Source organism: Heloderma suspectum, chromosome 5 (assembly GCF_057233095.1).
Source record: "Heloderma suspectum isolate Gila_16-S chromosome 5, 16-S_ref, whole genome shotgun sequence".
Taxonomy (NCBI): Eukaryota; Metazoa; Chordata; class Lepidosauria; order Squamata; family Helodermatidae; genus Heloderma; species Heloderma suspectum.
In genome coordinates, this window is record NC_139462.1 from 3,983,964 (window position 1) to 3,998,617 (window position 14,654).

General features: G+C 49.4%; 1 protein-coding gene across 1 annotated transcript in view; it reads right to left on the reverse strand.

Annotated features, from left to right (window-relative positions):
- The window catches only part of DYSF (dysferlin), a 186,796-nt gene that overhangs the window by 81,226 nt on the left and 90,916 nt on the right, over positions 1-14,654 (reverse strand). The window contains exons 29-31 of the mRNA XM_084855234.1: positions 13,406-13,579; positions 2,874-2,967; positions 2,466-2,543 (exon numbers count right to left, since the gene is read on the reverse strand). Of these exons, the coding sequence (XP_084711360.1) occupies positions 2,466-2,543; positions 2,874-2,967; positions 13,406-13,579 (346 nt within the window). The remainder of the gene's footprint in view (positions 1-2,465; positions 2,544-2,873; positions 2,968-13,405; positions 13,580-14,654) is intronic.

The following is a 14,654-nucleotide window of genomic DNA, read 5'->3' on the forward strand; positions in this document are numbered from 1 at the left end:
CTTCAGGAGGTGGTCTATTCATTCCACCTCTGGGCAACAGAGGCCTTTGGGACCTGCCTGCGAAGGACAGCCCCTGTAAGGCTACAGCTGAGGCGTGGCCAGTCCAATCACTATCTCCTGGAGGCACAAGCGCGCTCCCATCGACCTGGCAATTCCAGAACCATCATCATCATCATATTCATGCCCCGCCTTTTCCCCAGTACTGGGACACAAGGCAGCTTCCAGTACCGGGAATCATGTGGAGACAGACGAGTTGCTGCAGTCTACACACCGCCTCCCAAGCCTCTGAGTTTACTGCTCAACTGTCAACTACAAGGGGGCTCCAAGAGTTTCTTGGAAGTTCGATTTTGAGTATCACTCTGGATTTGGCTGAGCCTACACAGAAGCAGGACTTTCTTTCTTTCTTTCTTTCTTTCTTTCTTTCTTTCCTATCTATCTCTCTATCTCTCTATCTTACCTTGCATTAGAATAGAAATGCCAAAGGCACGCAAGCACAAGAAGGAGGAAGCTAGTCCTCCTCTTCTTCCTCCTCCTCCTCCTCTTCCTCCTCTCACTTCCCCCTTACATCCCCCGAATTGCTTCTGGAAGTACCGGAGGGGTAGGGCAAGGGGGGCTAGATTTCCTATCAGGCCACTTGAGAGGGGAAGTTTGCCCTGCCATGCTCTGCAGGCCTCACTTTGTAAACCAGGGAGATGTGTTCTTACATCTGCTTCTGCCCTTTATATGGTGATCGTGCTTGCTGTAGCTGCAGATGGCTGCCGGAAGGATAAATGTGAGGCGCACATTGGCAAACATGCAGCAGGCACAGTCCGTGAAGCTGCAGCTGATCCTCCTTTCATCCTGTAGGTGTTTAGCTGACTTCAGAACCCAGCACTGCACTCTGCCTCATGCATGCAAATGCCAGTGTTTGCAAACTGCTCCTGTCCAGTTCAGCTGAGAATCTACAAAATATTTTCTACACTGAGCGACTGCAGCATCTCCCCATATGCAGCAAACTCCACCTCCAGGAGTATTGCCAGCCATGTACTACTTTGTACAGACAAGTGATTGTTCCTGTGTACAGCATTCCATGCAGGAACCTATAAAATACAGGCACTTACAATTTCCCCTCCTGCTTAGAAATCTAAAAATTTTTTTTTTTTTAAAGAACAGTTGAGGGAGAAGAAAACTTTATTTTCCTGTTCTAAGAATACTGGGACATCAACTCTTTGTCCTCCCATAAATGCATAGTATCAGTCCCAGCACCTTTAGAGAAAGCATGTGCTTCCCACACCCACCAAATGTCCCGCAGCCACCACCTTTAACCACCCAGCCAACCATGCAAGTTTTCATTTATTTATTTGATTTACACCCTCCCTTTCCTCCCCAAAAATGGCACTCAGCATGGCTAATTGCCCAGAGAAAGTGGCAATAGATAATGACAGATGAGACAGACAGACAGACAGACAATAGTAGCAGGAGCAGCAGCAGCACCTATCATTTAGACTGGCTTATTTGCTAAAAGGCCATCATGGAGGCACAGAGCAAGTTAAAATGGTCAGAGCAAGGTCAGAAGGCCATGCAGAGTTATTTCTCTGTCAGATTATCTCCTCATTGGTTCTTGCAAGCACTCTGTGTGCTCCAGTACTGTCATCACAGCCAGCAGGGCCCATGGGTGGCCTTGTCCACATCCGTGCAGAGAGGGTTCACTCTCCAGGAGCTCAGAGTCCCCTTGGTCAGGGGGCCGAGCCGCAAGCTGGGCCCTGAAGGCAGAACGCACTGCCCTGCATTGTTAGGCCTGGCAAAGGCGGGAGGGGGTAAGCCCCCAGAATTACTATCAGGCCTGGCCAATCCTGAGGCCTCCTATTGCTTTCCAAGTGCAACACACACACACACACACACACAGGCCCAGAGAAGCTGACTGAGCTCCAGTCAGACCCCTAGTGCAAGAGTAGCTCATTCAGCATGTCCGTCCCTCTGTCTAGGTGCTTTGAGCAAGTCCAACACAGCATTCCTCCAATGTGCCATGCATTAGAAATGTTCTGTGCAGGTTCTAGACCTCTGGTGGTGGTACTGTGGGGGAGCGGAAGACACATTTTCCAAGCCAGTCTGTCCTTGAGGTTTCTCAAGGTCAGAAAACCCAAGCTACCCAGATGGAAATCACCAGCCTCTCCCTCTGCATTTCCCCAAAGGCCGTTTTGTGCTGGGAGCTCCTGCTCCTGCCCCTGCCATCATCTTGCATGCGCAGAGCAAAAGCACACACAACTCCGCTTGCCACTTCTGTTCATGTGCAGATGGGAACTGGTCTGCTCATCTGCCTTCCTTAGCTAAGTCTCCTCAGGGCTGGCGTGCTTTTGGGAAGCAGTGGCAAGACCTCCTCTTATCCCAGATGTGATGCTGAGCTATCTGTGCTTCACAGTACCCTCACCTGCATGTCAAGCTCCAAGGAAGCCACTCAGCTGAAGAGGCTGCCCACTCCAGCTTACCTGAAAAACTGTCTTTGTCCATGGCGATCAGATCTCTCGCTTGATAGATGTAGCAACGCAGGTGGTATCTGTTTCCATCTTCAATGCAAAAAGGGAGAGATGAGAAGCAAAACAACAGAATAACAAACAAACACGGAGCACCTGAGTTAATGCCTGGGTCTCAAAACCAAGCTTGCACTAAGGGCAACCTGCAAGGCACGGTTTCTTAGAATGACAAGACCAGTCACAGCTTTCCTAACCTATGTATGGGACTACAATTCCCATCATCCTCAGCCGCCATGACCACTGGAGCCATTTCATCACTCATGTCAGGTGCAAACATGACACCTTTCCAGTTTCGGCCCTGTTCTTGTGCTAAGAAGCAAAATTAGATCCCTTTTTTTTTCTCAACAGCACGAGGTCACTTACAGTCAAATATGCAAGAAATGGTTGGTCGATTCACACCAAAGTTGAGTGTTGACACCGATTTGCCATCGTCACCCTTGTCGTCTGTCACTCCACCCTAAAGGAGAAATCAGTTACATTTTGGCCTGCAATGATTTTGATGGATTTTGGGGAGGGAAGTGGAGCGCCCTCCTTCCAAACCTCTGCTAGTTTTTCTGCAGCAGTAGAAACCCTCTGCTATTCTGCCCGGATCTAGCACTTTTGTGTCTTCATTCACTGCATGTGTATACCATAATGCAGTGGAGGCTTGTGGCTCCAATGTCAGTGGAGCAGTGAATCCGCCCCGGGTTTCAGTCAGAACCAGTCAGAACTCTAAAGGAGCTACCCAGCACCACGGACAGCTCCTTTAGTGTTCTGACTGGTTCTGACTGAAACCCAGAGCAGATTCACCACCCCACTGACATCAGAGCCACCAGCCTCCACTGCCAAAATGTCTACCATTCCATCACCCTCTACCCACAAACAGGAACAGGATGGATTCTCAGGGGCAAAGTACATGTCACTTTCAAATGTCGACTGAGGAGGTGGTGGGGCCTCTCTCGCTGGAGATCTTCAAGTAGATACTGGACAAGCATCTATTGACAGATGCTCCAGCTCTGGATTATCTGAATCGAGAAGGAAGAGGGTGGACTAGATGGCCTCCAACACCCTCTCCAGCTCTAGGATTCTATGATTTGCAAATAACATGTGGTTGCCCCACAGTGGAGATCAGTGGGGCAGAGCACAATCTTCGACCAAGCTGAGTTTTGGCCTGGGACTTGAGAGATCCAGGTTCTAGTCTCCACTTAGCTATGTAACTCACTGGGTGACTTTGGGCCAGTCACTGGGTTGTTGTGAGGATACAAAGAAGAGGAGGACAACGTAAGCCGCTTGAGTTTCTTGCAAGAGGAAAAAAGCAGGACATAAATGTAGTAATAATAATAATAATACATACTGGGAACACTGGTTTTGGTGGGTGGGAAGGCCTAGTACTCTCCACCACCACCACCCCACAACTCCGCTCATCAAAACCAATAGGCCTTTAGTGAGCCCTGTTATAAAGGGAGCTCAGAGCACTCGCTGTTAAACCTTTTCCCCTAAAACCCTTGGCCAATAAAATTAATGGAGTATAACCTCTGTTAATGGGGTGCCCAATGCCACAAAACCTGACTTGAAAGGGAACTCGCAGTAGCGCTTTTAGCCTCCCTCCTGTCCCCAGATGCAAGGGCTTCATGCAAAAGCCTTTTATCACCTCCTAATTGTGGCAATTGGGGTGAAACATTTGGCTGCAGGAAACAGGGGCTCAATGAGATGATCACACTTCCTGGATTAACACAAACCCAACCTTCCAATATTTGCAACCCTCAGATGTTTGGCGACGGCCTGGGAAGCACATCCAGGATGGAATTTCCAGACACCCCAGGCCTGCCTGGGCCCAGAGAACGTGTCACGAACTCAGGTGGTCCGGCTATTTCTCCAGAAACTCCACATCAGGAATAGCCATTACCATCCTATTGCTGTAGAGGAAATGCTGGGCTTGGCGGTTCCATCAATTTCGGATAATTAGGTATTGTGGAAATTATTTAAAAGCTGTCGTCAAAATTTCCTTTAACCCCCACCCCTCCCTCCCCTTGCATCCTGGTTTTTTGCCCCCAAATATTTCCTCTGGCTGCATTTTCTTGAAGACCCAAGTTCCATTGTCCCTCGTGAACTTCACAGGAGCCACGTGAACAGCTCCACTGTGCTTTCCACAGCATATTCTGCATCATCTGGCGCTGGCCCCATGCTTAGCCACCTTCCCAGTTGGCTCTGCTTCACGAAAGCATGAATGGTGCAGAGAGGCAGCCAAACAGACCTGCACCCTCTCCTATTTGGTCTTCAATCTCCTTTGTGCTTTCTACTTCTGCTCTCTATTGTTCTACTTTGCAGTTGTGTCAACACCTAGAACCTGAGTCAAGGAATGATCACCCTCTGGATCCAAGGATAAATACATGCATGTGCACTCATTCCTCATCAGTCACAAGACGAGTGATGAAGACTCACGCGTGTGAAGCTCTCAGAGGGGAAGCGATACGGCCTGGGAGCAAGGAAATTCTTGATGCACCAAAAGCGAGGACTAGTCTGTGTCAAAGGACAGGCGTAGCGTTCCCCTCTTGCTCATGGTAGACCAGACAATAAATTTGACTGGAAGCTTCCATAGGGGGTCAGGCCTTACCAAATGACCCATGCTGGCCTATTGCTGCTCCAGATGCTTCTTGGCTTACCTGGGTGTTTACCATGCAGTTCTTTCCTTTAGCCAGAAGTTGGTGGTAGAACATAGGTGTCAGGGCCCAGCTTCAGTACTGCAGTGGGCCTTGTGGGTTATAGCCAGGATTTGATTAGCAGTCGCCTGGAAGGGCCTGGGCCTATTCAGCCTCTGGGATGTCAGTCGGTGTGAGCTTGTCTCTGTCAGCGTTCTCAGAGCAGAGCCGGCGGAGCCGCCCAACTCCCTGTCCGCCTGCTGGCCTGGCCTTGGCAGGCAGGGAGGCTGGAAGCGGTCCGTGAGGACCAGCAGAGGCAGGGTGGGGTTTGCCGAAGGGTCGCCCAGGTTGAAGCGTCACTGCCGGAGCGCTGAGCAGTGCCGCCCTGTTCAGACAGCGACCTGGCTGAAGGGCGAAAGGCCCCTGTCTGTCAAGGGGTCCGGAGGGGGTGTCCTACAGTCATGCCTCCCCTTTTAAGCCGATGCAAAGGCGAAGAGCCTTTGCTCGGAACATCTCGTCTTCATTGCCCGAAGCCTTCTGTGTTTGGGTCCATCATCGTCTGGGCTTCTGGAAGCACTCTGCACATAGACTGGAACTCTGGATTGTTAAGGACATGCCATGAAAAGTACTGTGAGGCTTTTAATAGACTTGAACTCTCGTCACTGTGGATTGTGTGTCTGTGTTTGCAGTCAGCTCAGTGTACAGCAGGCTGGGTTTGATCTACGACTTTTGGACTTCCCTCTGCCAGAACTCATGCAGCGTGGAGTTGCCCATGCAAAAGTGGTGGCCTGGAACTCCTTGCGTGTGTGGGTAAGCCCTTCCCTTGATCTTGATGGGCATTGACCATGTAGCCTGGAGTTATCAATAAAAGATTCAAAGTTGGACTCTCTATGGGTGTGGGTTGTTAGGCCTTTCAAGAAGTTATCCCCTGATTGCCTGATGGGTTCATTCCAGGAATCATTCCCTTTCCATGTCTGGGGTTGGAGCCCCGTGAAAGGATTGCCAGGGTTATGTATCCAGGAATCCAGAGTCCCTTCCCTTGTGTTCAGAACCGTAGAGATGGCAATAGAAAAACCATGTTGAAGATCTCAGTCACGGTAGTAGTGTTTAGCTTTGGACTGTTCTGGAATTACCTAGAGCCTATAGCTACTGACCATCAGCTGTATGATTTCTGAAGAGTGTGACCATTAAGCTTTTGCCATGGGATTCCCTGCAATAAAGAAATCTCACTTTGGGTGTCCAGTGTCAGATTGCCTGAGCGTGTCTGCTGGGGGGATCAGGAAACCTGACAATAGGATCATCTCCACCTGACATCACTCAAGGGAGGGTTCCAAACATGCTTGCTCGCTCCAGCCCTGACAGAATTAGCCATTACAGGTGGAACATTTGTATCACCTCAAGCACAATGCTTTTCAACAGATAGATGCATGTCTGAATGCATGTCTGAATCATCCTTCAGGTGTACTCCCAGGCCAAGGTAGGAGGAGAAAACTCCCTGCTTTTCAGTGTTCCTGGATGCATTTCTCAGGCTCTGGTTGGTTTTCCAGGGTGAAACAAGAAAAAACAGCCTGAATATTACAGTGTTTTCATTCACTCAGGTCTTATTCTTAAACTTTCACACTGTGGAGTTGAGCAGCAGATTAAAAGCTTCAGCTCAGTTTGCAAATTTAAACCTATACATCATCTGGGAGATCTGTTTGAAAGACTTAGACCTCAGCTAACAAGCAGCTGAGGTGTAGTAATTTTTATCTTAATTGTGATTAATCAGTAGTGGGTACAAAAGGCTCTGCTTTGATTGAGCACACTGGGTTCAGTATAGTGTGTACATTAAGGTTCAGGAGGAGGGCTTGCTCAATGAAAGCAAAACTCTTTGTAGCAAAAGCTCATCTGACCTATGTGGCAGCGTGTGTTGCTTTGATCTAGCAAGCTCAGCTCTCAGACAGGCTTAATCAGCAATAACATTAGTCAGGAAATTTCAGCAGTGGTGGAACGAGTAAGAAGGTAGGCAACACCAGGGGAAGATGTCAAAGCAGGCTGCAGTTGGTGAAACTTAAGACTATACATGGCTTCTTTAAACACGGCCCCTTCTTGGCCACAAGCTCTCAGCAATTGCCTTCCCTTGACAGCTGATGCCTTGATGGTTCCTTTCAAACCAACCTGCCTGCCAAACTTGGGCTCACATCTGAATGGTTCATTTTTCCTGCCTCCTCCCTTTGAATTCCCAAAGGGATCATCTGCTTGTCTTCTGTGACTGGGTGCTTACAGAATTGTACGCAAAATCTGATATCTGGCACAGAATTTGACTTGGACAAGTCATTGGATGCTATCACTGAGGGTAGTATCCAATGTCAGTCCTACTTAGAGTACACCCATTGAAATGAATGGGACCTAAGTTAGTCATGAGTAACTTAAGTCCCATTCATTTAAGTGGGTCTACTCTAAGTAGAACTGACATTGGATACTACCCTGAGAGTCTCATATGTGCCAAAGTGGGGCTTTGAGTTTCCTGGCCTTGAAATTCACACCCTCTTTTCCCCATTGCTTGCCACAAGCAAAAGATACACAACCCAATAGAGTTGATTTAACTAAGTCTGGGTTGTTATTTTGCTAAATGTGTGCTAGAAATGAGAGACGTGCCAGACCAAAATATTTGCATGCAGGGACACACCTCCAGATAAAATGGAAGGCAAGCGCCCTGGTTAGGAACTTGCCCAGTACCACCACCTCCTCTGGGAGCCTAACACAGAGCAGGAGCACAGAGTTATTTTAAAGAGCCGGAACACTGGCAGCTTTTTCAGGATGGGGAATGAGACACAGAGCCAAAAGCGAAGTCCTTGGCTCAGTCCCCGAGGTCAAGATGGACTTTCAAGAGGAAGCCCAGGAGCACTGGAAAAGGCAGGAGTCTCCCAAAACCAGAAAATCTGGCCAAGCCATTTACAAAAGTATTCAGCAAAAAGCTGTGGAACCACAGGGATGGAACCCACTAATCCCAAGTTACGAAGAGTCTGGCAATGACCCAGGATGACCTACTGTGCTTGGGAATTCAGCACAGGGCCCAACTCTTCAAAAAGTCCGTTTTGCGCCATTAGGTCTGGTCAGGGAGCCTGGCTGGGGGCAGAAGTCACCTGCTAAGGTATGTGTACTACACACGGGATAATGTGCAATCCAGCAGCATGATGCTCAGACAACGAAGGAGACACACTCAGCCAATGAAGAACAGTTCGGCACGGCTAACTACATTTTTATATTTGCAAAGGAAGTTTTGTCCATTGATTTTTGTCCTAACATGCCTCTGTGTAACCAGAGGCTTTGGCAAAAGACAAATAGTTCTTTAGGGAGGAATCATAGCTCAGTGGCCAAATGCATCTTTTGCTTGCAGAAGGTCCTGAGTTCAGTCACCAGGGCTTGCTGTTTCAAGGATCAGGTAGCAGGTGGGAGGAAAGAGTCTTTGCCCAAAGCAGAGCACTGGAGGTGGTGTGAGACAGGCATTGTTGTGCGTGGTGCACACTCACACCAGTATCATCTCTGTTCATGGGTTTGGGGTTTCTGAAATATTTCCAAAACCTGGTTTGGCTAAAAACAATGAGCCAAAAGAAATGAGTGTGCAGACGCAACGCAAAAGGACACCGCTCACACCGCCACCTTTGGCTTTTTGCAAAAGGAGTGAGGCCTCAGGCCTGGGGCCCAAATCTGGCCTTCAAGGGGGCCCAATTCCCCAGAGGGCCACCCCCACACACACACCAATTGCTTAGTGGTTTCCCAGCTTTTGTGCCTTTTTTCCCCCATTCTGAAAGGTTGAAATGCCTCTCCGGAGGCCCGAGTTCCTGGCATGAAAAGTAATTCTTCCGCACGTTGACCCCGCCCCCTTTGCCTTCCGCCCCTTTGCCCACCCCTGGAATGCGGCCCCCAAGAGCTTCTCCAAAGCTGAATTTGGCCCTCAGGCTGAAAGGGCTTCAGCAACCCTGCTCAGAAAACAGCCACCCCGCTTCAAGCCTCTGTCAGTGTCACTCCCCCGCAGCCAGCAACACACGGCCATCCCGACCAATCAGTGTGGTGGGCCTCCCCTCCTCCAAAAATGTGTCCACTTCCTTTTTAAAGCCAGCACAGTGACTTGCAACACACCTGGGGGCCACCAGTTCCATACATTCACTGTGGGTTGTGTGAAGGACTGTCTTTGGCCTCTCCTAGATCTCATGCCCGTCAGTTTCATTCCATGACCCCCAAGTCCCAGTATCTAGGAAAAACCTCTCTGTCTCTCTCTGTCTGTCTCTGTCTGTCTCTGTCTCTCTCTCTCTCTCCCCGCCTCCCCTTTCTCCACACCATGCACCATTTCCTAAAGCTCCATCATGTTCCCCGCTTAGTCATCCTTTTTTTTCCTCTAAACTAAAAAGCTTTGAACACTTCCCTTATATGGAAGGTGCTCCAGCAACCTGAATACGCCACTTGCGTATTTTCTTGCTACCTCTGGACATCTGGACTGCAGGAGCTGGACATCCCCCAAGTCCCTCTCAGGCTGCTGCAAGGATGCAACGCCCTGGCTTCTTCCTTACTCCCTCTCAGGTTCATCTCCCAGCCTGCTTTTGTTATGCCAGCAATCCTTGGGACAGTGGTGATTTTCCAGAGTGTGATGCCTTGATAGTGAACCTGTGCTTATATTCCCCTTAACACATATCAGCTCAGACCTCTTTTGAAAATAAGAGCACCTCTGTGCACAAACAGAGTGCTTCCATCACCATCACACCTAAAGAATTGCAAAAAGGCCCCCCATGTGCAGGATTATAAGCGGAGACGTCTACTCCAGAATCCCAAAACTGGGAGTGGGGAAAGGGGGAGCAGCCTTCCCAAGGCCCCACACCGCCAGAGTAAGGCTGAAGTCTCTTTTCATTCCCCAGCTGCCATCACAGTAGCAGGCCTGGCTGCCGCCCCATCCTGTTTACTACCTAATGAACATGAAACCAGAGCTGGACTGGAGCTCTTAAAAGTCCTCTGTAAAACGTCCCGGCTCAAGCTGGCAGTTGAAAGCCAGCCGAACGAGACGGCACTAAACGCTGCTGTCATTTCCTAACCTTTCCATAGTTCACCTCCTGCTGGGACAGGAGTGAGCCCCCCCCCCCCGCACTTCCCCTGCATTAGGTACTGCAACAAAGGCCCTAGCACAAGCCAGTCAAGCGGCCCATGCTGTGGCCTGAGCACTCGGAGCTCCGCATGACCTGAGGTCGTTGCAGTGTCAAGCCCACACCAGCATTCAAGTCGCAGGGGTGCCTGCCAGTTATCTATTTATTAACATGCATGTGCCACCTTATTTGCTAAAAAGCCATCTTCAGCAAGAACATATTAGCTTAAGCAGAGCCCTGCTGGATCAGGCCAAGGCCACTCTAGGCTAGCACTCTGTGCACACAGTGGCCAGCCAGATGCCCCCAGGGAGCCTCCAAGCAGGACATCACATGAGACCATTCCCACTCATGCTCCCCAGCAACTGGGACTCAGAGGCTTCCTGGAGGCAGAATGCAGCCACCGTGATGAGTAGCCATTGGTAGCCTTCTCCTCCTCCATGAATTTGTCTAATCCCCTTTACAGCCATCCACATTGGTGGCCACCACTACATCTTGTGGCAGTGAATTCCACAGTTTAATCATGTGCTGTGAATTAGGTGCATTCATTGTGTGGACCAGTCCTTCCTTTTACCTGTCCTGAATCTCCCACCATTCAGCTTCATGGGATGACCCCACTGGGTTCTAGTGTTATGAGAGGGGCAGAATAAAGTCTCCCTATCCACTTTTCCTACACCATGCATCATGTTGTACACTGCTATCATATCTCCCCCTATGTGCCTTTTTTTTCCAAGCTAAACAATCCCAGCTGTTGTAACCTTCCCTCATAGGGGAGATGCTCCAGTCCCTTGATAATTTTGGCTGCCCTTTTCTGCATCTTTTCCAGCTCTACAATATCCTTCTTAGGTGCGATGACCAGACCTGTACACAGTATTCCAAGTGTGGCCACACCATAGATTTGTATAGGGGCAGTATGATGTTGGCAGTTTTATTCTCAATCCCTTTTCTAATTATGCCTAACATGGAGTTTGCCATTTTTTACAGGAAGCCCACACTGGGTTGACATCTTCATCGAGCTGTCCACAACAACCCCAAGATCTCTTTCTTGGTTGGTCGCCGCTAGCTCAGATCCCATCAGCCTATATGCGAAGTTACAATTTTTTGCCTCAACGTGCATCCCTTTACGCTTGCTTACTTTGGACCGCATTTGCCATTTGGATACCCATTCTCCCAGTTTGGAGAGATCCTTTGAGAGCTCTTTGCAATCCCCTAGCCAAACCTCCGGTATTTGGTAACAGGAGGAACACAGTCAGAAGAATGAATCAATGACAAAAGAATCGCCTCATGGTGGCATTTCCCTGTAAAGTAAACAATTACAGCCCTTAGCTAAATTTGCCACCCAAGGTGGCCATCCCCAGGCCATAAACGGCTTCAAAACCTAGTTCTGAGGCACACGCCACAGAGCTATTCTCAGAGCTTGTAGTCAAGATTATACGGCAGGGAAACTTGGCCAGTTCTCAACGTGCATAAGAATATACAAAAAGTATTTTATTTTATTTTTAAACACACACACACAACCACATGACTAACTTTTATATATTAACTCGTTTAAAACTTGATCCAAATGTCAAAAAAGAAGGGAAGGACAAAATGTAGCATAAAGAAGGAAAATCCAGAGGCGGAGGGAGGGAAAGTATAATAGAGCCTTTGTGCTGGAACTCTTTGGTTCCCATCAGCTCCTTGAAAAGCCAGGAGATTATGAAATCCAATGTCTTAAGAAAGCCAGCATATTAGTTAAGAAAATAAATGTGGGAATGGGGTAGGGCAGGGGTGGCGCATGGGGGGGGGGGCTGAGAGCGAGCCTTTGAGCCAGGCTTTCTAATGGCAGCCTCGATTCCAGCAGCATTTATAACTGCTAGAAAAACATGTGGGGCAGGTGGCCCTGACTTCCCCTGGAATGAGGTCATCTGAACTGGGGATGACTGCAGAATGTCAGGGATCCTGGGTCTTGAACCAGGAACCGTGCTGGCTGAGGCTTGGCTTAGGGTGCTGCCACGGGCTGTGGCATGCTCAGGCCTTGGAGCTCTTTTCAGGCGCAGAAGGCAAAAGGGGTGTGCAGCGCTGGACAGTGGCGCAGTGGTCGATCCTGGCGTGCAGGCCCTCCTCGCGACGGTCCCCACAGCCACACCCCCAAGGAGAGTCCAAGTAGCAGGCAGCCGATCTCAGCAACCCAGTTCCAGCCCTTTCCATCTCCACCAGGAGCAGGGCTTTTGTCAATCAAATGGGTCCTAATTGCCCATTGCTGCCCAAGCCCCAAAATACTTTGCATTGCAATAGGGAACAATACATCACTGCTGGGAAAATTCATTTCTCCCCAGCTAGTGTGGGGATTGCAGCTAAGCTCAGAGGGAGCAGGGAACTCTGAAGTGGGGAGGGGAGGAGGGGTGGCACATAACGTCAGCACGAAGTCCTGGTGCTGCCTCCCTACAAGGCCTGCCTGCGCGACACTGCTGGTGCCAATCCCCTTGGCAGGGCCCCCGCTGCATTGATGCACGCCCCGGGGCACCAGCACCAGATGGCTGGGTCTGAGCCACCATTTTAACTTCCCACAGTGCTCCCGAGGTTGCATCACTCCAGAGCATTGTGGGAAGTTAAAATGGCAGCTCAAACTTCACCACCAGTTAAGCCCTCCACACCCAGCAGCATAGGAGGGGAAGCCTTTGGATTGGCCAGGCCTGGCATATAATACTAGCTACTTGCCAGACCAGCTGCTCTTGCCTGGCTCTTCACCGGATCTCGTTCCTGTGATGCTCCAGAACCAGCTGAAGTGTTCCGGCCCACCTCAAGCGCCCAATCAAAATCAACAACAGGCAGGCTGGAAAACGGTCAATCCCAGGCCTGGATTTGGGTATGGCTGTCTATGGCCCCAGCATAATCTGTCTATGGCCCCATTAAACTTCTGCCAAGGAGAATTTTGCTCTTTCTGAGTTCTTGCAAGGATATAGACAACCATGTTTCCCCCAGGGAGTTCTGCTTCAGACGTGGCTGGAATTGCACACTGCAGGGGAGAGGCAAGGAAGGACACAGGGGTGGCGGTGGTGCCACTTTAGCTGGCCCTGAACCCCTTCCTGTTTGTCCTTTGCCTGCCCTTGTCACAGCCCCTCCATCTGAAAATACGTGGGGGCAGCAACTGATAGTGGTGGGAGAAACAATGTGGAGGACCTACCAGGGCACCTTCCAATGCAAACACAGCTGCTGCACCCGTCTGCTCAAGGGGCTCCATCCGACGTCTCCAGCGCCGGCGGCGGAAGGAATCGGTCTTGCGGTATTTCATGTGGAACTTCCAGCCAAAGAGGGAGGCATATTCCCAGCCCTCCCCTTCAAACTCCTCCTGTTTGAACTGCAGGGAAGAAGAGGGAAAGGGAACATTTGTAAGTTGCAGTGTCCTGTAAAGACAAGAAAACGCTATTTTGGAAGAGGGATCAGAAAAAACAACACCAAAGGCAATAAGGAACCAATAATACATCCAAGAAACCCACCAGTGCAGGAGATTCTATAACCTGCCCCCTAAGTGGGTGCCCCAATTGTCCTTATGGTTAGGAAGCGCATTACTTTATGTTTAAGCTTAAGGTGATCTCCTGACACTTAAACTCTTTGTACTGCTCCTTTATGCTGATATGTGAATAGTTTTAAAGGAACACTTAGGTGTATACATGTGTGTGTGTGTGTGTGTTATTTTTCGTGCAATGAACTTGCCATATCCAATATTTCACACCTCTTAAAATTTGTAGCTATATTCTAAAGATTCTCATTATGAAATCCACATTTTGGCAGGACTCTGAATCAGAATAATTTGCTTGAGGATTTTTGTACCAAATATGTTTTTGCTTTGGGTCCTATTTTCAGTGTATATGTTAAAAGTTCCTTCTCCTCTTTCTGGCATTCTTTTATATACACAGCAACTGCTAATATGACCCAACCTGAGGCACAATCCTGTGGGAATGTCTCCCACATGAGCCACATGGAAATAAACAGGGGCTCAAATGGGTTAATGTCTCAGTGGATCCTTTACCACTTGCTCTTTGAGCAAAATTTGCTCACCCAGGGTGGCTTCTAGTGAGGACAAACCTCCCTCCTCCAGATCTCTTTTGGCATCTCCACTTTCTCACAGCCAGGCCTGAGGAAACATGGATGGCCCACCCACACGGAAGACCTTGCTCTCGCAGTTCATTTGAGGTACAGAGGTAGCCAAGCTCTTCTTGGGTTGTTAGCCCAGCAGTGACTCAACACACCTCCTACAGAGTTGCCCACAACACCTAGTATTTTCTTTGGCAGTCTCTGGACAGGCCGAGGCCTGATTACTTCAGGAAGAGCTGAAGTCATTGCACTGAGGAATATTGACTGAATGTAACACAAACCGTGGGCATGATGCTTCTCTCAAGTCTGTCAAAAGGAATGCCGGGGGGAGGGGTCAT